General features: G+C 41.5%; 2 protein-coding genes across 2 annotated transcripts; both read right to left on the reverse strand.

Moving 5' to 3' along the window:
• Positions 1 to 415: 415 nt before the first annotated feature.
• LOC104858870 (putative protein FAM205B) lies at positions 416 to 5,611 on the reverse strand. The gene is made up of 4 exons (XM_033759141.1): positions 5,425 to 5,611; positions 4,739 to 4,784; positions 4,001 to 4,061; positions 416 to 3,313 (listed from the first exon to the last, which is right to left on the reverse strand). The coding sequence occupies exons 1-4, from the start codon at positions 5,566 to 5,568 to the stop codon at positions 487 to 489; spliced, it is 3,078 nt and encodes a 1,025-aa protein (XP_033615032.1). The 5' UTR covers positions 5,569 to 5,611; the 3' UTR covers positions 416 to 486.
• Positions 5,612 to 18,216: 12,605 nt separating this feature from the next.
• Fam205c (family with sequence similarity 205 member C) lies at positions 18,217 to 24,962 on the reverse strand. Its single transcript, XM_033759142.1, has 5 exons — positions 24,566 to 24,962; positions 23,678 to 23,723; positions 23,062 to 23,122; positions 22,082 to 22,188; positions 18,217 to 18,828 (listed from the first exon to the last, which is right to left on the reverse strand). Exons 1-5 carry the CDS (start codon positions 24,707 to 24,709, stop codon positions 18,440 to 18,442), a joined length of 747 nt encoding a protein of 248 aa, XP_033615033.1. The 5' UTR covers positions 24,710 to 24,962; the 3' UTR covers positions 18,217 to 18,439.
• Positions 24,963 to 25,572: the final 610 nt, after the last annotated feature.

Here is a 25,572-nt window from a genome sequence, read left to right on the forward strand (position 1 = left end):
GCTGCTGCAGGATGGAAACTCTTAGGAATCTCTGAAGATTTGAGGACATTTAAGCTTCTTTGATGGTCTTGCACATCATGCTCAGATTCTTTTCCCCCAGGGACCCCTGGACATGGCTCTGAAAGCTTAAGCTGAGGATGATACCTGGAGCTGTGTTGTTGGAGATCCACAAGATGACAGCTGCGCGTCCATCGCCAGGAACCCTGGGGTTTTCTGTTCAGAAACATTTCTTCTGGCTCCTGATTTTCATCAGGGTGTCTTTCTGCACTGGTTAAAGAGAGCCCAAGCCCTGCGTCTCCTTCTCCGAGGTCCCCTGCTGCTTTGGGTTTTGCTAGGTCCTCTCTCTTTTCTGCCAGTGTGGGGATTTGGGCTGAGCCCTTGCCCTTGCTTGGGCTTTGAGGCTATCCAAGCCCTGCGTCCCCTTCTCCGAGGTCCCCTGCTGCTTTGGGTTTTGCTAGGTCCTCTCTTTTCTGCCAGTGTGCGGATTTAGGCTGAGCCCTTGCCCTTGCTTGGGCTTTGAGGCTCAAGGCTCCAGGGTTGCTCCAGGCTGGGGTTGTTTACACTGGCCTCCACCTGAACACAAAGCACCTGGGCCTCAGTCATGTCCCCGCTGGGTTGCGAGATCTTGGAGGGCCGATGGGTGGAAGCAGGGGGTACTGCTTTGGAACTAGCTGGCTTTTGGTTGCACTGCCCCAGCTTCAGCTGAGAGGCCAGGTGTTCTTTAAGGTGAACCCACTCTGAATCTGGGGCAGGAGAAGCGTCTGGTGGATTGGGCAGTTCCTGGAGCACTGTGCTTCCTTGCTTGCTTAGACTACTAAGAGACGGCTGTGAGGACTTGTCCTGTGGGCCCGCTGCAGTTAGTTTCCTGGACTGCCTTTCCTTTATGGGAACTCCCAGTTTTATCTCTAGGACCTTTTTTCTCAGGTGGAAGTTTAGCTTGGACAAGATATGTGTCTTGAATGAGTAGGGGTCAGCAGGGTGTGTCTGGCTGTCCAGAGGCACTGACTCTGTTATTCCTTCCACCTGCACCTCAGGTTGAAAATCTGCGTTGTCTGCCCAAGTCTCATCGCCGTTTTGAAAGCATGGCCCAAGCCTCCTACTTGGGTCTTTCAGTGAGATAATCTGAGCCAGTGGCTCCTTTGGGGTTTCGATAGGCCCTGGCACCATCCCTGTGGCTACAGATTGGCTAGTGACTGCTGGAGCCATAGCTGTAGAAAGAGCTACAGAGTAAAGAGCAGGCAGTCCTGACAGGAAGGTGAGATACTTGTGCCGTAAAGTCATCTCCAGTTTCTCAATGGTTCCTTGAGATAGGGCTTGGTGCAGCTTAGGGTGTTCGGTGACAGTGCGTGCTGAGGCCTGTTTTTGAGGATCGTGGGCCATTGGCATAACTTTATTGTGTAGGTCAGGGTCGCTTGCTGCCTGCAGCTCCAGGGGCTGGCCTTGTGGAACGCAGGGGAAGGGAGCCACTGCCAGGCCCCCAGGAACTGTGCCTTCCCAGGAGCTATACACACAGCAGGGGACCTTGCCCTGGTGGATCTGACCACATTTGGAGTCAATATGGCTTTGCAGTATTGCCTTGGCCTGGGTGAACAAGTGTGGCACAGGGATTGACATTTGGGCCAGTATGGGTGAGACTGGGTCGCCATCCCCCTTGTCCTTTAGGGTCAGACATTGGGGGATACTCACATTGAGTAGGGTTGTGCTGCTGCAGGACAGAGCCTGCTGATCAGCAGAGGAAAGGAGCAACTGGAAGGACTGCTGGATCTTCTCGGGCAGGCCCCAGCGAAGGCGGATCAACTGCTTCTGGAAGTGAAATTCCAGCAGCCTGCGAGCATGCTCTGGGAAGAAGTGTAGTGTCTCGGAGATGGGCTTCCTTGGCCAGGACATTTTCTCAGTCTCAGGAGCCTGGGCTTTGTCACGTGGCTCAAACTGCATGGGGTTGTAGGCACAGTGAGGTCTCTGGATGACAGCTGGCAGGCCCCACTGAAACTGGGGCTGCCTCTGCAGCAGGTGCCATTCTAAGGCTTTACATTCAGCTGGAGTCAGAAATGGGACACCTATATGAGCTTGTTGATGTTCAGCTGGAGACACACAATTTGGAGAAGATGGAGAAGAAGGCACGATTATCTCAGGTGGTGTTTTGGGCAGCAAGGGATGGGTAGAGAGTCCCTTGAATGGAAGAGAATCCTTCGGTGGTGGCTTGGATATATTCTTGTTCTTGGAGAGGCCTTCAGAGCTCAAGAAAGTGGCTGACAAGGATTCACTGTGCAGAGAGGGGTGGCCGCAGAATAGTTGCCTACATTTCTGATACAGATTGTTCCATGAGTCATTAGCCTGTCCCCCAGGAAGTACATAGAGGCCACCCAGGACTTTTGGGGCAAAATAAGGTAAGGATACACCCATAGCATTTGCTATTTGCTGGCAGTGATGTCTCTCTTCTGGGTCTATAGCAGACCATTCAGAGACCCAGAAGGATTGGGTGGGTTGCCCGTCCATATATGAACACCAGGTTTGGTTGGTATTGGTCCCAAGTCCATGAACACAGACCTGAGAAGGATTATTCAGGATGAAAGAAACTGGTTCATTATTTTCAGTCTGGTAATACAGTGGTGGGTTTGGCATAAGTTGTCTCAGAGAGTCCTCCACACGTCTAGGGAGCCCCCACCTCTGGAAATGCATTCGTTTTTTTACATGTACCTCAAGAAGTCTCAGGACATCAGGACTTAGGAATGGGAGGTGGACATATGGGACCATGTGCAAGGCCACTGGATGTGCCAAATTAGTTTTCTCTGGGTTCAAGTACATAAAAGTGATCTGCTGGGAGTTCACAGACTGCTGGTTTTGGTTCCCTTGGACAAAGTTAAGGCTGCTCTGAATCATTGCCTCTTCATTCACTACAACCATAGGCTCCTCAAACCTTGATGAAGCCACTGTAGTCTCTGGGGCCATGGGCAGATCTGCCAGTTGAAATCCTTGCTCTTGTTGGACATGATCAGTCCTGTATTCTTGGACACTAATTGCACTGGTTGATTGAGTTAAGTGTCCTGTCAGTTGTGTTAATGGGGATGAAGATGCCAGTGAAAGATCTCTAGGGTGCTGAGAATGAAGCTCCAGATTCTGCTCAAAAGACACAGTTGACATGGAGAACATCTCCAGGCAAGAGCCCTGTGATGGCTCTGATAAAGCAGGGGAGATTTGGTTCTTCTCTTCTAACAATTGCTTAATTTCTAGAGCCACTGCATTGCAGGTTTGGCAGGAGGAATCTGCACACAGGAGCTGCCTCACATTTTCCTCCTGGGGAAGCCATTGCTGGCTGGGAAGGGAAACATGACAACTATTAACAACGAAAGACATTTGCCTCCTTGGAAGAGAGTGGTCTGGGGGTTGCTACTGCCCATCCCAATCTTAGAAGTTCTGAACCTACACCGGAAAACGAAGTCTTTGAGGAAACTTTTTCTGAGAACTATGAGATATCCCTGCTATGGGAATCAGCGTCTATTGGGAATCAGTCTCATTCTGAGAAGAAAGATAGGTTTTCCTCTATGAGGGTTTCCCAGGTTGTGTTCCTGCCTGGAGATAGACCTGAAAGATAATCTCTGTAGGATGTAGACAAACACAGGACTCTTTTCTTGAAGGTCTATACCTGTTAAAAGAATATGGCAATGATGACTTCATGCAAAATCCATCCAGTAGCTAACTTGTCCCATGGCTGAGTGAGACTCCAGGAGGTATGTTTTAAAAATGATGCACAGATGAAATCTTGAATTGTAGAACTAATGTGATCCTAGCACAGAGCAGAATTTGGTGATTCTTTCCTCTTCAGATGTCTGTCCAGCCTTCTGTCCCTGGCAACCCTCTTAGCCACTGGGCCAGCCTCCACCATGAATGTCTCCTACCAATCCATTATCCCTCTCCTCATTGTTGCCTCAAGCAAGCCAAAAAATCATCATCACATTACAGGCTAAGAATTGAGAGACTACAAAGAACACAAAAAAATCACCTTTTCATGACAGAGATCAGCTCCCATGGCTTCTCAGATTCTTCTTGGGAACATCTCCTGGCTGAGAAATCAGTACAGAGTTTATGACATGTGAGTGCTCAGGAACAGTCTCTAGGAAGCTGAAGGCCTTTACTTCCAGTAAAGGGGAACTGGAGAACCCAACTGTCAATATTCTAAGAGACATCTGGTTATACTCTAATCATTCAGGACTTGATTGCTCTCCTGTACCTGTCCTCATCTGGACCATCAGATGCCTAAGTTTATGGAGGATAAGACTGAGAGATGAAGTGACTTACATAGGATTTTGTTTGTTTGTTTGTTTGAGACAGGGTCTCACTATGAAGTCAAGACTGACCTGGAACTCACTATGTAGCCCAGACTGCTCTTGAACTCACAGCGATCCTCCTGCCTCAGTCTCCCGAGTGCTGGGATTACAGGCATGTGCCACCACACCCAGCTTTACATAGGATTTTAAAACTAGTAAATGATAGAGTTAAAGACATCTGCCCTATTTCCTCAATTCTTTATTTTCAGGGGAATCAGATAGGTAATTTGGGAACATTTCCATTTTCTGATTTCCCACCCACCCAATTCCTCTATGAAAGCCATGGATTTGGGAGAATTGCAGCTTCCAAGAGTTGAGCACTTGGATCCTGGCACCAGGTGTCATAGAGGGGCAGAAACTATGGAAAGCTATTCAATAGAGGTAGGGAGTTAGAGGAGAGATTGGGACTTTACCTCTTGATGCTGCATTTCTAGCCCTTTGTGTGATTTTTCGGTGACGCTTAAAGACAAAAATATTAGGATGTGAATCTGGGATGCCATTTTTTTTATATTGAGAATGAGACAGAGATCACATACATTTCCCACTCCATTTCTATGTATATTTATATTTTAATTATGTTCCCACTTTTAAAAATATTTACTCAACATTCTTTTTACCCCAATACTTCCCTTCTCTTCTTATTCACAATTCATCACAAGGCTTTTTTAAACTCTATACCTCCCATCCGGTTACTAGAAGTTTCACTGAAGACGAAAGATGATACAAGAGAAAGAATAGAACACACATGAGGAAGTATTATTCTAACAGTCACAAGACTTCGTCTTATAAATGCCTCCAAGGACTGTAAACCATAAAATTATCTCATATTGGGAGGTCTTTTGAGGTCCAGTGAAATTGATCCCATATTCAGTTCTTAAGTCAATCGGACAGGTTATTGGTTTTTCAATTACAGTATCTTACAGGGAAGGACTGGTAAGGAATTACTTCTCCAAGAATAAAAGGGCTGTATAAAAGTACATGAAAATATGGTATTAAAATTGGCAGAGAAGGACCGTGAGATCATAGAAAAGAACCCTGGAGCTTGAAGACATCCTACTTAAGGCTTAAACTAATTTAATTGTGATCACAGTTTCCCTACCTGGCAGCAGCTCCTTTTATATTCAAATCTCAATCCATGGTAACTCCAGCTCACTTGCCAAATAATTAGGAAAATTATGAAGATCAATCCATAGGTATATAAGAGGTATACTAAGTCCCACAGGACAAATGTAGGGGTGAACATGATCTAAACCTCAATAGCATGAGGAACCCAGCCATCCCTGTATGTAGGCATTCAGAGTTCTAATGACTCCAAGTGCTAGGCCTTGTCATGTGACAAGGCTGCATGTCCACCTCACAGAGGACAGAACCAGACCACCAGCCTGCATCACAAAGCCCTTTGCTTCCTAAGAAAAACTCATGTTGTGATGCAGTCTGTAGATGAGTATCTTAGTTACTTTCTTATCACTGGGACACAATACCTGATATCCACAATTTAAGGAAGGTTTATTTTGGCTCACAGTTTGTAGTAGTTTCAGTATGTAGTTGGCTGGCTCCAAAGCAGAGTTGTCAAAACAGCTCATGACATGGCAGGAAGCGGAGAGAGATCAAGGGAGGTGGGAAGGACATGGACATAGACTCCTCCAGGCCACACTGCCAGTGACCCATTTCCTCTGACCAGGCTTCGCCTTCCAAATCATGTTTAGCTATAAACTCACCAGTGGACTAATCCATGGATAAGAATCACACCCATGATCCAATCATCTCCCCAAAGCCCCACCTATTCGCACAAGAGGCCTCAGGGGGGATATCTAGATATAAACCACAGTCATGATGGTCATCTGTAAAAGTTACACAGCCTGGATCTGTTTGCCACACTCAATAGCAACATCTACTTCCCACTTTCTCTTCACTCTCCCCTTCCCACACCAGCCTGTTGGCTCAGTTCTCTCCTTTACCTATCCTCAGAAAACTGAATGCTTTGGCACACAGGGCACCTTGTGAGAAAGAGTGTCTGGGACAGAAGAATCTCCACCAACTCCCCAATCTTTTTTGGACATATATCTAGAAACATACAGGGTTAGGGAGGTCAAACTGTAGTTATAGCTTGGAAATGCAGAGCTTGGATGTTTCTGACAATGAGTGATCAAAAATCAGAAGTATAAGAAGTACCATGGCTATGTAGCAGGGAAGGGCCTTGGTGACTGCTTGTGCATGCGTGTGTGCGTGCGTGCGTGTGCATGTGTGTGTGTTTTACTTGGGATTAAACCCAGTACCTTTGCACTAAGTTACATCTCCGGCATTTACGTGCGTGCGTGTGCGTGTGTGTGTGTTTTACTTGGGATTAAACCCAGTACCTTTGCACTAAGTTACATCTCCGGCATTTTTTGAGATAGGGTCTTTCTTAGTCAATAAATTGCCCATGCAGGTCTTGAACTTGTGACTCTTTTGCCTTAGCGTTTCTCGGTCCTGCGGATTACATGTGTGAGCCACCAAGCCTGACTTATATCTTTATTTTCATTAATTTTATTGGAACATTTTAGATATACAATATGCTGACATTTATTATTGGGAATTTGTACCTTTACATAACATATCTTGGTTCTTTTTTTTTTCTCCATTCTGCTGCCCTCCTTTCAACCACTCCACCTCTCCCTATTTACAAAGACTTTGTTTCATTTTTCCTTTTCTCATATTTATTCCTTTCCCTCTGTTCTTTTTCCCTATCCCTCCCACTTCCCCTTCCCCTTTGTACCTTTTCTTCCTATTTCACATTATCTATTATACCTCTTGATCCTTATTTACACTTTCAGTTTCTCACACCAGAGAAACTATTCAGTATTTACACATGTCCTATTTATTTCACTTAAGAGTATGGCTTCAATTTGCATCCATTTAGCTATAAATGTCTCTTATGGCTGAGTAGTACTCTTATTTTATTTATTTTTTAAACCACATTTTCTTTATCCAGTCTCCAGTTGAAATTAGGCTGTTTCCAAATTTTAGCTATTACAAACTGTGCTGCTATGAATGCTGACACACATATATTGCTGTGGCATGGTTCTTTTAATTCTTTTGGGAAGATATCCTGAAGGGGAATAGCTGGGTCAAATGGGACCTCTAATCCTAGTTTTTTGAAGTATCTCCATACAGATTTTCACAGTGGTTGCACAATTCTACACTTCTACCAACAGTGGAAAAGGGTTCTTTTTTCCTCGCAGCCCCACCAGTATTTGTTATTGGTTGATTTCTTGATAGCAGCCATTCTGTCTGGAGTGACGTAGAATCTCAGCATTGTTTTCATTTGCATCTCTTGCAAACCAGTGAAGTTGAACATTTTGTCATATGTTATTTACTGTTTTTACTTCTTTGACTGCAAAACATCTGTTCATTTCAGATGCCCGTTTTTTTATTGGGTCTTTAAATTTGGGAGGTCTGATTTTTTTTTTAAGTTCTTTATATATTCTAGATAATAGACCTTTGTCCCAGGAACAGCTGGTAAAAATTTTTCCCACATTGTGGGTTGTACCTTCATGCTGTTCATGGTTTCTCTTACTGTGAAGAAGCTTTTTAATAAAAAGAGACCCCACTTGTTGTTTCTTTGTGCTAGTTCACGTGCTACTTAGGTTTTGTTCATGAAATCTTTTCCTATGCTAATGTCTTCAAGAGTTCTACCTAACCTCTCTTCCAGCTGGGTTATTGTTTCTGTTTTAATATTTAGGTCTTTAATTCATTTCAATTTTAGTTTAGTGCATGGTGAGAGATATAGGTCTAGTTTTACCCTTGATCTTAGCCGAAAGGCTGAGAAAATGTTATAGGTCTAGTTTTAATCTTTGGCAAGTTGAAACCCAATTTTTCCTGCACTATTTATTAAAGAGGCTATCTTTCCACCAGTGAGGGAGTTTGGCTCCTTTGTCAACGATGAGGTGACTGAGTATGTCTGGAGTTGTTTTTACGTCTTCTCATTGCTGATTCATATCATTAAATGACATTGTGAGAGGAAAGAGACTCCTCCAGTCTGTGGGTGAGGTCTGTAAACACTGCCTTTCAGGGAGGCACATTATTGTAGTTTACTTCTGGAACTCTGTTCAAATTTTGGTTTTCCAGTGCTGTTTCTACCCATGTGATAGCTTCCTGCCTGCTCAGGGAGATGAAAGCAGAGACCGTTTAGTAACCACTTCTGACTTTGAGTCTCAATCTACTTGTTTGTGGTTATATCTTCTCCTCTCTGGATGTATGCTATTTGCTTGTAGGATGTTTGTTTGACCTGGAGTTTGGAAATCTTTAAAACAAGAAATCCCAAGTATCCTTGAGAACTTTCACTCCCATACTATGCCCATTAATTTACATATTTATGTTACTAGCTTGACTTTGGGTATTATAACACCCCGGATTTCTGAATATCCCTGAGAACTTCTTGTGCTGGTAAGAATGGTCTTATAGGAAAAAAAAGAAAGAAAGAAAGTAAGCAAGCAAGAAAAGAAAAATAAAGAAAAAAATCCTTAGGCCCAAAATATCTGGAGAGTCTTTTTTATCATTCCTCCAGCATTCAGTCTTCTATCCAACTGGGGTGGTAAATACTCACTGTGTTCTTCTATAAGCTGTTAATATCAAAGATACACAGATATTTTGAAACTGTTAAAACTAGACTATTAAAGGTCTAGTTTCCAAGACAAGACTAATTTTCATGAATCAAGACCAGGGATTTATTTTTTTATCATTTTATGGACTTATTTCTGAGGTTCAAGTCTCAAAAATAAATTTCAAGAGTGAGAATGCTCAGGTGGGATCTAAGTGGTTAAAGAAAAAATTTCCAGGTATAGCAACATTGGAGTTTTTTCTAAAAGTACAGGTGGTGGGGTAAAGGACTGTTACAGGTAGGAGAAGAAATTACCTACAAATAATTTCTTGCAAAGCATTGAGGAATGGGCCACAGAGTTCATCTGACTGTAAGAACTGCAAACTGTCTATAACAGAGATGCAGGAGAGTATATTTGAAGGTGATTGCATCATGGGGCAATAAAGCCAACTTGTTAGAAGGTGGGGTCCAGTGAAAAAGGCAGTCACTGGGGGTGTGACCTGGGAGAGTATTTGCCTTCCCAGTCACTTCTCCCTCTGCCATGGTACGAGCAGTTCTCCTCTGTGGCAGACCCTTCCATCATGCCCCTCCTACCTTGGAGCCAGCCAAATATGGGCTGAAACCTCTAAAATCAGTGAACCACAGCAAATATGTACCAACTCCCCACAGTGAATGTAATCATTATGTACCACTAGCATGTACTAATAAAAAAATCTGGAAAACTCAGATATATAAAGATAAATATCACATGGTTTCTTTTATATGAGAACCCTAAAGTATAAATAAATTAAAGAGCAAAATAAAAGATAGATAATAAGAAACAGGGAGATAGATCTTTTGCAAATGGAAAGGGAACCAAGAGTTGGAAGGAGTGAGGAGGTTATGGGTGTTGTGCCTTTGTAAATGGTATTAATGGACTTAATGAGGTATGATAGAGCTGCTGTTATGATTTTATGCCAAGAATATGATCTCTTTTGGCAAATATTTCACGTGCAGTTGAAAAAAATATGTATTCTGCTATTTTGGGATAGAGTGCTCTATGAAAGTCAGTTTGTCAAATTGATTGATCAGATATTCTATATCCTTGCTCATTTTCTATTTACTTGCTCTGCCTATTACCAAGATGAGAATATTAAAACCTCAAATATATTTATGAATCTTTTTCTTTCAGTTCTTTCTTTTTTGGCTCATATATGCTGGAGCTCTGTTGTTAGGTATATAACATTTAGAATTGTTATCTCTTTTTGGTTAATTTATCCTTTTCACTATATATTACTCTTCTTTATTCCTGGTTATTTTCTTTGTTCTAAGTAGAATTTTAATGATATTAATTAGCCACTCCAGCTTCCTTTATATGGAGAGGGTTCATATAAAAGAAGCCATGTGATATTTAAGTTTGTGTGTCTTATTTCACTTAACATTATTGTTTCAAGGTGCATTTTTCTACAAGTGACTCATTTATCTTTATGGTAGAGTAGTACTCTGTTGTGTATAAATGCTACATTTTCTTAATCCATTCATCCATTAAAAGACATATAGGCTGCTTCCGAGACAGCTATTATAAATTGTGTTATAAACATGGGTATGCAAATGTCATTGTAACATGATGTCTTTAACTCTCGTGGGAATATATGTAGAAGGAGAATAGCTAGGTTGAATGAAAGTTTTTTGAGGAATCTCCATACTGATTTCCATAATGTTGTACTAGTTTACATTCCCACCAACAATGTATAAAGGTTTCTTTTTCCCCACAGCCTTGCCAGCATTTGTTATCTTCCAATTTCTTGATGATAGCCATTCTTTCTGCTAAGATGGAATCTCAGTATTGTTTTAATTTTCAGGCCTCTAATGGCCAGAGATAATGAATATTTTTTTCATATATTTATTGGCCTTATGTATTTCTTCAGAGAAGTGTGTTCATGTCTGTTGTCCATTTTTTATGAGTCTTCTTTTTTTTTTTAGTTCTTTATATATCCTAGATATTAGTGCCCTGTCCAAAGAATAGCTGGCAGCTTTTTTCTCCATTCTGTAGTCTGTCTCTTCACTCTGTTAATTGTTTCTCTTGCTTAGAAGAAGCTTTTTAATTAGTTATGATCCCATTTGTTGATTTTTGGTATTATTTCTTGTGCAATTGGGATTCTGTTCAGAAAGTCTTTGTGCCTGTGTCAAGAGTGTAACCTATTTTATCTTCCAGCAGATTTCTGTTTTAACATTTAGATCTTTGATTCATTTTGATTATATTTAGCTCATGGTAAGAAATAATCTAGATTCAATCTTCTGTTTAGTGTTTGTATGATATATTTCAATTGCAACTTTGATATCTCTGTATGTATATATCACTGTGTTTAAATGGACTTTTTTTTTTGAGACAGGGTTCCATTGATCCACATGTCTGTTTTTGTGCTACTACCATGCTAGTTTTTTGTTTTGTTTTTTTGTTTTTAATCACTGTAGTTTTGTAATATACCTCAGAATCTGAGATTATTATGCTCCCTGCTTTGTCCTTGCTGTCCAGGATTATTCTTGCTATTCTGAATCTCTCCTGGTTCCACATGAATTTTAGGATTGTTTTCTTTAGCTCTGTGAGAAATGCTATTGGTGTTTTTTTATTGGGATTATGTTAAATCTGTGTATCAGTTTTAAAAGTATTGCTTTTTTTTTTTTTTTTTGAGGCAGGGTCTAACTGTAGTTCAGGCTGGCCTTGAACTCACTATGTAGCCCAGTCTGGCCTCAAATTTATGGCAATCCTCCTGCCTCAGCCTCCCTAGTGCTGGTATTACAGGTGTGTGTGCCACCATGCCCTGCTGAAGATCATTAACATTTACTGTGATAATTGAATGGCTATATTTAGGTCTAACATTGTATTATTATTCTATTATTCATTTGGATTTTGATGTTTTCTTCTTAACTGTTCTGCCTTCAAAGGCATGAAGTGGCCTAGAAGTGCTCTTAGAGTCTGTGGTTAGAATTGAAAAGTGTTAGTTTTTTGTTTTGTTTTTATTGGGAAGGGCCAGTAGAATTGTTTGTTTTGTTGGTGGATATGTCAGCTACAATCTTCCTTGAAATTCCTACATGAAAAACTCCCCACTGTGCTTCGATGACATCATTAATAAGTAAAGTTACTTAATGGTGATTCTTGTAATTCTTATAGAAAATGGGTTGAAGCAGTACTACAGTATGTTAGATATTTGTGGTTAGTTTACTACTGATGAGTCAGTGTACTTAAGTATCCTTTCTAATGGACAGTACTTTGTTAATAACGCATTAATTTGTCTGAAAAAAAGACATTGAGAACCACACATAATCATTGATTTTCCTCCAAGTAGTAATTATTTAAAAAGAAAACAGTGTATTTATTTCAAGTTTTCAAACAAATATATCTTAACTTTTTAAAATGAAGAAGTCTTATGATTGCTCCTTGAAATTTCTGATACCTTCTGGGAGAGGACAGCTGTGACCTATTTAAAGTGCTGGTACATTTTATATTTCCAGAAGCACATAGTTCTTCTGTTTCCTGTCTATGTTAAAAAGAAGACAAAAGTAACAACTTTTAATCTTTGCTTTCCAAACTTAAGTATGTCTATTGTAATTGATACACATTTTCAATGTATTAATTTATCTTCTTTTTCTTCAGGTTCTTCTATGTACTTTGCACTTGCCCCTGATCCAGCCAATTTGCCATTTAAATATCATTCCTCTAGATTTAGTGTTCCTCTTGGGTCTAATTGAGTTTTTTTTTCCTCTCTTTTTTTTGGGGGGGTGTACTGGGAATCAAACTCGGGACCTTGGACTTGCAAGACAGGTGGCAGCACCACTGAGCTAAATCCCCAGCCCTTCTCTTTCTTAATAACATGACTATGTAACAGTTTAATAATTTCCTGATTACAATTGTTTTCACCTCTAAATTACTATGAACAATGCTCCAACAAATACTTTCAAAAATATGCCTGCAAGTCAAAGAGGATCAGCCTCTCAAACAGTGTTTTATTCAAAGACATAGCAGCAGCTGCCCAATCTGTGAGACATCCCCAGCCACACAGACCCTTATTCTTAAAGGTTCTTGCATCACTGCAGTCAAAAGCAAAATTTACCTTACACTGTCCAATATTGTCCATGTCTTTGTACTAGGTAACCCTCTTTAAATCAAAACACAAGAGTGTGGCCCTATTACCAAAACTGTAAAATGAGGTACAGCTGGATATAGATGAAAAGAATTAATTGAATATTTCAAAATAGCTAATAGAATTTTGAATGTTCCCAACAGAAATTATGTATGTCTCAGATAATGGATCTGCCAGTCATCCTGACTTATTATTATACATCCTACACACGTATTAAAACACCACCCTCTTTCCTATAAATATGTACACTTACTGTGTCAATTAAAAATATAGGGCCAGGGATTCAGCTCAGCGGTTTGGTGGCCTGCCTTGCAAGCGCAAGGACCTGAGTTCAATCCCCGGTACCAAAAAAAAAAAAAAAAAAAAAAAAGTATTTAATTAAAAATGAAAATTTGGCTCAGTGGTGCCGCTGCCTGCCTTGCAAGTGCAAGGGCCCGAATTCGATCCCCAGTACCCCAAAAATAAAAATAAAATGAAAAAGAATCAGACATATTCAGCTATGCTTTGTCTATAGCATAGATCAAACTAACAAGTAGAAATTCCATATGAATTTTGCATAAATAAAATTTTATTCTTAAGGTTTTTTTAAAATGTAAAATTATTCTAAAACTTTTTCACATTGTGGACTCATAATCAAATAATTAAATGGTTTTAGAGTGTCACTATCAGACATTTGAATGAAATAGGGTGGAAAAGATATAAAATGTTAAGGAGTTTCACATGTCATAAAATAGGATTGTTTCACAAAACTTTGAGTTCATTTGCAGATCCATAAACACATTATATATATGTGTGTGTATGTACTGGGCCACATCATAAACTATATTTCTTACTATGTTCACAGTGAAATTTTTTGAAAAATGTACTATGAATTGTTTCTGAAGAAAACACTATGGTCTTGAAAATAGTAATTGGTCATGAGGAATATATACAGTGAAGGCTTGTGTTCAGTTTTGCATGATCCCACCTAGTCTGTTGCTCTCAGTTGAGGACATGCTTTCCCACTTAACAATAGAGTACATTGTTGCTCATGGGTCATGTGGGTATGTCTGGGGACTACAGCACCAGCCTCTCTAAGAACCTCTTAGATCTTTTTTTTTTTAGAACTTCTTAGATCAATAGCATAAGCAAAACCTTTTTCTCTGTCTCTTCTGTCTCTTCTGTTGCTGTCACACACACACACACACACACACACACACACACATTTTCCCTGTACTGACTTGGACACTGCAATTAGGTTCATGGACCTTTTAAAAAACATGAAGGAAAACATGAGCATTTTAGATGTTTATGACAGAAAGGGTTGTGTATGACTATCTGACCCAATGCTCATGATTAGGCAAAGATATTGAAACTTAAGAGTGCTAAGCTGTGTTTTCTGAGTCACACAAAAGATTAGCTAAAAACTAAAAATGTCATGGTGTTGTCAGCCCTATGATTTAAAAGAATTATGTATTAAAGAATATGATTAATTTGCACTGTGGAAAAATTAGAATGCACAGATTAAGGCTTGATATAGCTCAGTAGCACACTTGCCTAGCATGCACGATCAGAGGATATGGGAATTTAGGGGCAAGGGTTATTTTACACCAAGCCTGTGGAGGGAGGAGAGGGACTGAAATTTGAGAGGACATGTGGAGATAAGAGCATCTGAATCTGAGGATCTTCAAGAAGCTAAGATTTTTTAACAAGACAGGGATTTTCTGCCCCTACTAAAAGAGTCCTTGGCCCAGGCTGGCAAGAAACTGGCATGACAAGATTGAGCAAAGCAAGATTGTCTCACATATTTACGCCTGTGCTTAGTGTATTCCATAACTTCTCTGCTAGGGTGGAGTGAGCAGGTAAAAAGTTGAACAATCATGGAGGTCAGTTGCCTAAAATTACCATGATAGAAATCTGTTGTGGTAGACAGGCTGTGGGGTCATGGGAAAAACCTGTCCCACCCTAAACCAGGATGTGTGCACACAAACGCAGTTTCCTACCTGATGCCATTGGCTCTTCTGAGTCAATTCCCCACATTCTGGGCCTCCTATGGGTCTCCTCATTTGTGGCCATCTCACCAAGTCCCACTCGACAGGGAGGATATGCCTGTCACAAGACCTCCTTTGATCTTTGGGGATATTTCAGGAAAACACCTGGAGAATGTTGGCTTACCAGGCCTGGGCCTATGTCTCTCTGCCCTTAAGACCAGCTAGAGGCTGGGTTTTTATTACTTAGGCACAGACCACCTTTCTGGGGTCAGGGGGACTATGCTTCTTCCCATCTGGGATGTCTGCAGCCTTCTTTCAGTGGACACTCTGCTGAACACTGGGGTTCTGTCAGAAGAAGAAGCAAGACCGACCACCACTTTCTCCTGGCTTAATAGAATGCTGACTGATCCTGAATTTCCTCAGGAACCAGGAACCCTGTCCCTCATACCATATTAAGAAAACCCAGCACTTCCTGCTATGATAGTAGCTCTTGGATCCTCTTTTGGAAATAGGATATGGAGATGCCATCTTCTATGGGATAGTAGGCGGCCAAATATAGGTCCACTCCATCCACTCAGGGCAACCTCTTTGTCTTACTGCTTTTCACGTCTCCCCTCCCATCCCCTCCCATCCCCTCCCAAATTGAGCGGATGGGAGGAGTTCCCTCACTGAGTTCTAGGAGGTCAACCCTGCCTTGTTCCTCTGTCTCAAGCCCGCTGCTCTTGCTCAGGTTCCAGCATTCTTACATTGACTTATAAGACCTTATACCATCTGGCCCCTAACTGCTTTTATATCATCCTTGACTACTTTCTCCCTTGACTACTCTGCCTCAGGTTTACTGGTCTTATTATTCATCTAACAGGATGGGCATGCTCGCTCCACCCTCAAAACTGCATTAGTTGTAATTTCTGACTGGTAATTGCTCAGAAATTCCTCTTCCTTAGTTATTCGTGTGACTTACTATCTCCTCTACCTGTAGTCCTTGCTCATGTTAATTTTTTAGTGAGACTTCTCTGAACTCTTATTTAAAACTGTACTCCCACTCATGTCTTCCCTAAACCCTTACCCTGATTCTTTGCATTTTGTAGTCACCTACTACATGCTATATTTTGTGTTTTTAAGACAGGGTCCCACTACATTTCAGGCTGCCCTTGAACTCACCATGTAGCCCAGGCTGGCCTCAAAATCTCAGTGATCCTCTTGCTCAGTCTCGCAAGTGCTGGGATTACAGGTGTGCACCACCATGCCTGGCTACATACTGTATTTTTAACTTATTCTTCTTTTCTCTCCCTTCTGAGCACATTCCCAATATAAACTCCCTGGGAGAAGTTTTTTCCCCCTCTTTGGTTCATTGCTGCATTCAAAATGCCTATGAAGGTGCTTGATAAACTGGGCATACTGGTGCACACTTGTAATTCCAGCACTCAAGTAGCTGAGGCAGGGCTGGGGATTTGGCTCAGTGGTTCTGCCACCTGCCTTGCAAGCGCAAGGTCCCGAGTTTGAACCCTGGTACAAAAATAAAAAGAAGCTGAGGCTGGAGGATTACAAGTTTGAGGCCAGCCTGGACTACATATATATAGTAGCATCAATATTTGTTGAAGGAATGAAAGAATGTGTAAAATGACTACCATTCATTCTCCAGCTTGGCTACCTTATTTTGATCCTGTAAACATTTTAATATACTCTTTTGATTGTACAGACACTTCAGTGTAACAGTGAGTTATACTGAGTGAGCATAAGAGTCACCATCTCTGACACAGACTGCCACTTGTTTGACACCATGCTTTTGCTCATAACCTGGGCAAGTTCATCTACTCCTCAACTCCCCTGGCTAATTCCTGCTCATCTTTTTTTCTTAATTAAAATTTTTGTATTTTTTGTTAGTTCATGTTTTCAGTAAATAATTATTACCTTTATTGTGGGGAGTTGGTACATGTACAAAACACATTTTAATCCTTCCTTTTTTTTCATATTCTACCTCTGCTCTACTTCCCTGCTCCCTCCAACTCTTGGTCCTTTCCAATTTTCAAATTAAGACTACACATCACTTCTCTCAGGATATTTTCCATGAATAACCCCAGCTCCCAAAACTAGGCTGAGTGTGGTCCTGTATACTTTCATCTATTTCCTCTAACCAACTCTTGTCATATTGCTTAAGTTTTTATTGTTTGCATTAGATCTTATGAGTTCCAGAAAGACTTGTCTGTTGGTCACTGTTGTCTCCCAAGTGTTTGGAATTATGCCTGGACATAGTAAATATTTATATATTTGAATTTCTGAATGCAGAACTTAGCACAACATCATTTTTATTGTGAACTTTTGGATATGTCTCATTAGTTAATCTGCATTCTAGGAGGCCTCCATTCCATACAATTGGAAAGTAATGGGGGTTGGAAAGACAAGAGGGCCACATCAGACTCCCTGAAGGGTTACCCTTAAAAATCTCAATAAAACAGGGAAAAGCCAAGGGAGATACTGTCATTAGGTTTTAAAATTTACCATACTAGCTCTGTGTGCTTTTGATAAACACAAAAACACCTCCTTGAGGAAATGAGGGCCCCCACCCAAGCACAACATGGAAAATCGTAATTGAATTCAAGCCTGATCTTTTTCTTCAATGCATCTTTTTTTTCATTAAGTTTATTGGTACATTTAATGTAAACAATACAGTTACATTCATCATTGGGATCTCGTATCTTTACATGATGTATCTTGGTTCTTATTTTTTTCCCATTCCCCTGCCCTCCCTTCACCCCCTTCACCCTTCATGTTCTTATTTTTTTCCCATTCCCCTGCCCTCCCTTCACCCCCTTCACCCTTCCCTATTTACAAAACCTTTGTTTCCATTTTTTCCTTTTTTCATATATTTTCATTTCCTTTCCCCTACCCTTTGTACTTCCCCTCCTCCTTTAGCCCGTTTCTTCCTATTTCACATTATCAATTATACCATTTGAACCTTACTTACACTTTTAGTTTTTCACACCAGAGAAACTATTTGGTCTTCACTCATGTGTGTCCTATTTATTTTTTCACATAAGAGTGTGGCCTCAATGAATGCATCTTAAATAAGGGGCTTCCTTCTCTCCCAGGTGCCTTATTTACAGTGTAGGGTGGGGCTAGGAGAAGCATGTAGAATGCTGACTTATCTGAAATAAAATTTGGTTTTAAACTCCTATACCACATGTGAGATATTTTCTACTCCTATTCTTGCCATTACATACACACTGATGAAAAGGAGACACAAACAAGTGGTTCTTTGCTTACAGGTATAGAGTGTATTTGGAGAATGCCATGCCTCACTTTCATGTTAATGAAAATGGCTATATGCAGCCTTTTCCACCAGGGATGCAAAGGTTTGGGAATGTACAAACTCCTTTTGCTTGGAATGAATATTCTCTTTGTGTAAACCAGTGTCTTCTGCTGACATGAGAGTTGAGACCTAGGTTATATTCCTTGGTTGGGTGGCACAAGCCAGTTGAGGTGAGATTTTGAAGCAGCTGTGGGAGAGGCACAGGCCCCAGGATTGGCTGGACTGGAGGAAGTATTGCCAGAGCTGACTGTGTAGGGACTCTGGGCATCAGAAAAAGTCAAGGGCTCCTTCTCAGTATGGGGAGGCTGGGCCTCAGGGTCCTTTGTTGTCATCTTCAAGTTAGCTTCCCTGATGTGGTCTTTGGTGGGGGTTAGAACCTTCTTAACCTCTTTTGCCCTGGATTTGGCTACTGTCTCAGATTTAGAATGGAGAATAGGTTCCTCGTGGCTTTGACCTTTCACTTCAGGGTTAATCCAGTGTGAAAAGAATGTCATTGTATTCCCCAAGTCAACTTCTGGAGCACCTGAAAGGGTGAAGTTCTTGTGAGTTATGGGATCCCCTTACCTTATCCTCTGACTCATGGCTCCCCATATTTTTGCCCTACCAAATTTTTCCCTATAAAACATGGCCCTGAAAAGTGGATTTGAAAAAATGTGGCCTTTTTAAATGCCAGACTTGCAAACTTTGGCCTAGTAAATGATGGTCCAATAAGTTGACACTTTAAGGTCTGACCTTCAAGTCTTATCAGGTTTGGCATTCTCAGGCATTCCTATTTCAGTAAGATTATTCACTTTAGTCTAATAGTCTTGCAGATCATTATTATCTGGTCTTTTGGGCTCAAAGGATCATAGAGGATGCCCTGGAAATAAAAGATAATAGAGCAGATGGTAAAGGTGCTGGCATGGAATAGCAAGCTGAGAGAATGGAGATGGTGATTCTGCAGCTTTAGACAAATCCTTGTCAATCTCTATTCATGCGAGACAACCATGTCAGGTAAACTAAAGTTCTACGTGATAAAGATCCTGAGATACATTTGTGAAGTGAGGGCTCTATAGTTCTGCTTAGAAGTCCTCTGTTGGCCCCCAACCTTGGCACAGTGGGTGTTTGCTTCTGGTTAGGGAGAGCTTCAAGGCTATATCTCCTTATGATTCTCAGCTGCTTTGAAATTTCCTGGGTCCTTTGTTTTTTACATTAGGGTAGAGACTTGTTTTCACCATTGCAGAGGCCTAGGCTAAGGGGTCAAGAAATCATCCAGACTAGGTTTTTCACTTTGGCCTCTAGCTATACACAAAGTACTTGAGCCTCTGTCATGTCTCCAGTGGGTTGTGAGGTCTCAAGAGATGCACTAGGCAGAACCATGGGATATTGCTTTGGAACTAGGTTGCCTTTGATTCTCCTGAACTATCTTTAGTTCACATATAGACTCCTTTTTTAAGCAGACCCATTTGGTATCTGGGACACATGGAATACCTGGTGGGGTAGGGAGCTCCTGAGGCAATGTTTTCCTTTAGTTGTTGAGATCCTAAATGTTTACCATGTGGAGATATACTTTGGATGGCCAAAACTTGTTCCCTGTATGCCTTTGTCTGTATGGAACTTCCCTCAATGTATCTCCATGCATTTCTTTTTCGTGATGGAATTGAGTTTGGGCAAAATAAGGTGCCTTAAGTGATTAGGGGCTGACAGGATCTGTCTCACTCGAGTCGCCATCTCCATTCACTTGCACTTCAGGCTGGAATACTTGTACACTGTCTGCAAAAGGTTTGTTAGCACCTTAAAAGCATGACCTACCACTTAATACCCTGCTGTTCAAGTAAGATTGAGTCAGAGTTTTATGATAGGCCCAGGTACCATTTTTGTGACTACAGATTGGTTGATCATTGCTGGTTATACCCTAGAGAGAGCCACAAAATAGGAAGTAGGTACTCCTGACAGTAATGCAACCTTGTCTCTGCTTTCTAAATGATTTATTGGAACCAAGGCACAGGCAGCTCAGGGTCATCAGTAAAAGAGTCTGGTGAGATATATTGCTTCTGGCCAAGGCCTGTAATTATTTAAGGAGTCACTTTCTGACATGTGTGTGACCTGATTGTTTCCTCCAGGTTTAGGGGCTTGCTTTCCAGAGGACAGGAGAACAAAGTTGCTGCCAGGGTATACAATATCCCAGGTATGCAATAGACCCAATAATTTGCAGTTCTGGAAACTACAGCTGTGGGCAGGGATAGTGCCCCAGCAGATCTTCACACATTTGCAACCTGTGTGGCTCTGCAATGTTGCTTCAGGCTGAGCAAGCAATTATGGACTAGCGGTTTTGCCAAAATAGATCAGTATGGTCACTAACCTCACTAGGTCTGTGGCCAGGATGGGAGAGACTTGTATAGTCAAAATTGCTGCTTGGAGCAAGGGACAGGAGAAATTGCTGAATGTTTGGTGGCAGCTCCAGCAATGGTAAATCAACCCACTATTTCCTCCACTTCTGGAGGTTGAACTCTAGCAGCCTTTGAGTATGTTCCAGGGCAATGCTGCTACTATCCTGAGGACTGAAATGGCATCTCCTAATCAGGGAGGGCCCTGGGTCTGGTGGGCCATTGTCTCAGGGTCATGTTGTGCGATTCTCTGCATCTACAGTCTGGACAATAGCTGGAAAACCCCACTGGAGGGGTTGCTGCCTCTATAGCAAGTGCCACACTAAGGCTTCACATCTGACCAGAGTCACAAGTGAGACATTGATCCAGGCTTATTGATGGTCAGGTAGAGAAGTACAAACTTGGAAATGTGGGAAAGAATTGGAGGCTAATTTAAGTGGAGAAAATTTTAGACAGTGCAGAAATTAAGGAGGAATTAGTAAAGAAAAATGACCCAGCTTTCCCTTTTGTAGAACAATCTCTAGAATCATACCAAAAACTCATTGCACAGAAGAGAGAATTTACAGAAAGTTACCTAGAGATGGTACATTGGAGCCTCAGCATGTCCCCCAGAGAATAGACAGATGCTATTTAAAAGCTGATAGGTAGAAGCCAGTAGAGCCAGAACCATGGGATGGGGTTTGGGATTTAGTCACAACGATATTTCTGTTCTGTGGTGTTCAGGCTGGCCTCCCATTAACCCTAGGGTCCAGGAGAGAAGAAGAAGAAAGCCCAATCTTTTTGTTTTGCAGGCTTTGAAAATATTGGCAATAGTGTGGTATAAACTGCCACAGGAACTCCCCACAGATCATGGAAGCCCTCAGTGTAAATATAATATACATTTGTATCTTTCTACTTGAAGGTACCTCAGGGCCTTTTGGACATAGGTACAGAAGGCAAAGGGAATGCAAGACTGTAAAGTGATGTCTTAGGTTCAGGAGCTAGGGTCCAGGGAAAAAGTTTACTATTCAAGGGCTGCTTACCTTGGTTCATCAGGGCAAGTGTTGACTTACTCTTTGTCTTCTCCTTCCAGCTCACAGGATTCCCAAATACCTCAAGGCTTGAAGAAGAGCGAGCTCTTGTATCTTGGAACACATGTGGTACTTGAAATTCTTGTCTTGGGTGCAGGTGATCAGACCAATAATCTTGGATGCTGACAGAACTAATTGATGGGGCAGCTGACTGAGTTAAAGATTTCTGATCCGTTAATTGTGACAGTGTGGTGTGAGGTGTCAGTAAAATCTCTCTGGAGTTCTGGAATCCCAGCTTCTGATTCTGTTCAAAAGACACAGTTAATGTGGACAAAAATCCCTAGACAAGAAGAGCCCCATGATGGCTTTGATAAAGTGGGGGAGATCTGATTGTTTTTACCCACAAGCATCTGCTGAATCTTCAGAGCCATGGCATTGCAGATTTGGCAGGAGGGATCTGCACACAGGAGCCGCCGCACATGTCCTTCCTGGGGAAGCCACCCCTTACTGGAAAGGGAAAGATGGAAACCATTAATGATGGCAAAACCTCCTTCCTTGGAAGACTATGGCCTGGGGATTACTGACTCTCACCACAAGTCCCATTAAGTCCTGGGCCTACATACACTGTGGAAATTGAGGTCCTTGTGAAATCCTTAATTCTGATAAATATGGGACATCCCTGCCACAACACTTAGCATCCCTCCCACGATGGCAGTCAGTCCCATTCTCTAGACATCTGGAGAAGATGACCAGTTCTTGTATGGGGGTGCCCCTGAAACTGGCCTCCCAGAAGACAGACCAGAGGGTTATCAGTAGGGTCCAGCCAGACCCAGGACTCTTCCCTTGAAGGTCTGTACCTGTAAAGAGAATGACAATGATTTCTTCATGAAAGATACATTCTTTATTGGGGGGAGGGTACTGGGGATTACACCCAGGGCCTTTGCACTGAGCTATAACCCTAGCCCCAGTTTTATAATTTTTTTCAAGACAGGGTCTAAGTTGCCCTCTGGGTAGGCTAAACTTATGATTCTCCCAGAGTGATGGAATTACAGGTGTGCACCATCACACCCAGCCAAAATCCATTCTCTTGACCTTATGGCTGAGTGCAGCCCATATTGTGTCTCTTATTAATTATACACAGATAAAATATTAAATTATAGGAACAACTGTGCCCCTAGCCCTGTGCAGAATTGAATGATTCTTCCCTCTTGAGATGTCTGAACCACCCTGTATCCTGACAACTCAATCACTGACATATCCTCAAACCACATTTATGTCTCCCTTCCAGCCCTTAACTCCACTTCTCATTCCTGACCCAGGGTCGAGCCAAGAAATCATAGTACAGGCTTAGAGCTGGGAGACTAGAGAGCAAGAAATCACCTTTTCATGATAGACAGTAGGTTCTGCAGCTTCTCAGCTTCTTTCTGGGAGGTTCTCTTAGCTGGGGAACCAAGAGATAGTGGTAAATAGTAGAAGACTTGGGATGTCCTATGGATAGCCCGAAGGTCTTTGAATGAGAAGAGAGTGAAAACCCAGGGATTAATTATCTGTGTCATAAATTAATTAATGCTCTGTGTACCACTTAACTTTTTACAGTGTGTTGTCCCCACCTAATCTCATTTGATTTTTACAACACACGGGGCGTGAGGCAGGATCACTGGCGTTATACCCATCTTAAGGAGAGTGAGATTGAGAGATGAAGTCACTTCCACTGGGTTATAAAACTAGCAAATTACACAGTTATAACATCTGCTCTACTTTTTTATTCTACATTCTACTCCTTATTCTTCATTCTCAGGAAGGTAGAGAATTTTGGAAAGTTTCTAGCCTCTGATTTCCAACCAGGGTAAGTATTTTGTTAGGAGTTATCTTTGGGAATATTCAAATCTTCCATAGTTAATGCACTTGGGTTCTGGCACCACTTTCAGGGTTCTCTCAGTATCTATTGGAACTCATTCACAGCAGATGCGGGTCAGAAGAAAGTGTTAAACTGTACCTCTTAATGTTCTCTCTCTAGACCTGTGTTTGACTCTTTGATGATGCTTAAAGACAAAAGCATTAGAAAGTGAAGCTGAGTCACCATTTTCTTTTCATGTCTAAAATGATACAAAACCCATAAAAATTTCCCAATCTTTTTCTTCTATTCCAGTTTTATACTTTTTTTACCTTTTTCATACCCTGTTCTTTTCACATCAGATTTTCCTTCTCTGCTTATTTACTTCTACTCCTTTTATACTTTTTTTACCTTTTTCATACCCTGTTCTTTTCACATCAGATTTTCCTTCTCTGCTTATTTCTGACTCACTTTGATCTTCTTCCTACTTTATACCTTTACCCACATTCCATGCACAAAAAATATAAGGAGTTCTAGGTGAGAAAGGAGGAAAGTGAAACCATTTAAAGGATGCGATGATACTAATAACCAAAGGACTCTGGGCATTAAAGGTTATAAATGGCTACCAAACAGGATAATGACTCAAACTAGGAGCCATTCTGGGACTCAACCCCACCCCCATTAATAAAATGAAGAAGCCGAGTGTGGTGGCACATGTAATCTCAGCACTCTGGGAGGCTAAGGCAAGATGATTCCCTGAGCGACTTAGTGACTTAGTCGGACCCTGTCTCAAATTAAAAAATAAAAGGCTGGGATGTATCTCAGTGCAAAAGCCCTGAGTTTAACCTCCAGTGAAAAAAGAAAGGAGAGGAGAAAAGGGGAGAAGAGGGAAGGAGGCAGGAGGGGAGGAGTGGGAAGGGCCCGGGAGGAGAGTGGAGGAGTGGAGAGGGGAAAGAAGAGGAGAGGACGGGTAAGGACATCAGCAGAAAGTGAAGGAATTAAATCTTTCTAGAAGCTTATCATTTAGTCATGGTCATAGTGTTTCCCTACCTGGCAACAGCTCTTACTAGGTCTCAACATTAATTTTTGGTGCCTTTTTTTCACTTGCCAAATAATTAATACAATAATTAAGATGGATCCATAGGTATATAAGGGATAGTCCACATCCCACAGAAGAAAGGCAGGTCTCAACATGATCTAAACCTCACTAACCATCCCTTTTCCTAGGCTTCCAAGTCTTGGAATCTAATGCCTCCAGGTTCTAGGCCTTGCCTCACAGATAATGGATGCAGACAACTGGACTACATCACAAAGCCCTCCTGTTCCACAAAGCAGGCACAGCATCACAGAGTTTTATTTGTCTTAGAGAAGCACATGTGGGTAATTCACTTGTTCATAGGAGGATTTCTGGTTATCTGTGTAGGCTTGCAGAGCCTGGGATAAAAGACGCCCAGGTAACAGGCAGCATATGCCCTTTCAAGCTCTTTCTACTCCTGAACCCATTAGTTTATCTCTCTATTACTACAACAGTGGCACTTATTCCCCCAGATAACAGTGCCTGTGTATACTGTGTGGAGTTTGAGGTAGTGGCCAAGTCAGAGGAAGTCCATGAAGTACATCATCTGTGTTAGTAAGTTAACTAAGAGATACTCAAGAAGATAAAGCAGGTTAAGTCTTGGAAATATATTCTTGACGTCACAGACAATAATGAATGGTTAGTATCAAGAGGTTCAGGAAGAGGATTGTGTAAGATGTGTCAAGGAAAGCAAAAAACTGCTGATGACCTTTTAAATATTTGTGAGAATCAAGACTCCTCCTGGCTGTGTGATCTAGTTGAGATTGGTGGGAAGTATATGTAAACACTACCTTCCCTAGAGGCCTGTGAATGAGGCTTTCTTCTGGAGCTCTAAGCCTCAATTTTCCAGAACTGTCACCACAGGTCTTGCCATAATATGGCTTATTCATAGACATAGGATATTTGAAAGACTTTTGATTCAGGGCCACAGACTTGTGGCTCTTCGGTTGAATCCACCATGGCTGGAATGTTTGGCTGAGTA

Source organism: Fukomys damarensis, unplaced genomic scaffold (assembly GCF_012274545.1).
Source record: "Fukomys damarensis isolate Sample0158 unplaced genomic scaffold, DMR_v1.0_HiC HiC_scaffold_36, whole genome shotgun sequence".
NCBI classification, from domain to species: Eukaryota; Metazoa; Chordata; class Mammalia; order Rodentia; family Bathyergidae; genus Fukomys; species Fukomys damarensis.

Bases quoted from the DNA above. Each gene is read 5' to 3' on its own strand.
- Fam205c (XM_033759142.1), bottom strand. From the start codon at position 24,709: ATGTTGAGACCTGCCTTTCTTCTGTGGGATGTGGACTATCCCTTATAT. The intron at 23,724-24,565 runs GTAGGGAAACAC...TTTGTCTTTAAG, and splicing joins CTAGTAAGAGCTGTTGCCAG to CATCATCAAAGAGTCAAACA. The intron at 22,189-23,061 runs GTGATTTCTTGC...TTCCCTTTCCAG, and splicing joins CTACTGTCTATCATGAAAAG to TAAGGGGTGGCTTCCCCAGG.
- LOC104858870 (XM_033759141.1), bottom strand. From the start codon at position 5,568: ATGTTCACCCCTACATTTGTCCTGTGGGACTTAGTATACCTCTTATAT. The intron at 4,062-4,738 runs GTAAAGTCCCAA...CTGATTTCTCAG, and splicing joins TAGAAATGCAGCATCAAGAG to CCAGGAGATGTTCCCAAGAA. The intron at 3,314-4,000 runs GTGATTTTTTTG...TTCCCTTCCCAG, and splicing joins CTGATCTCTGTCATGAAAAG to CCAGCAATGGCTTCCCCAGG.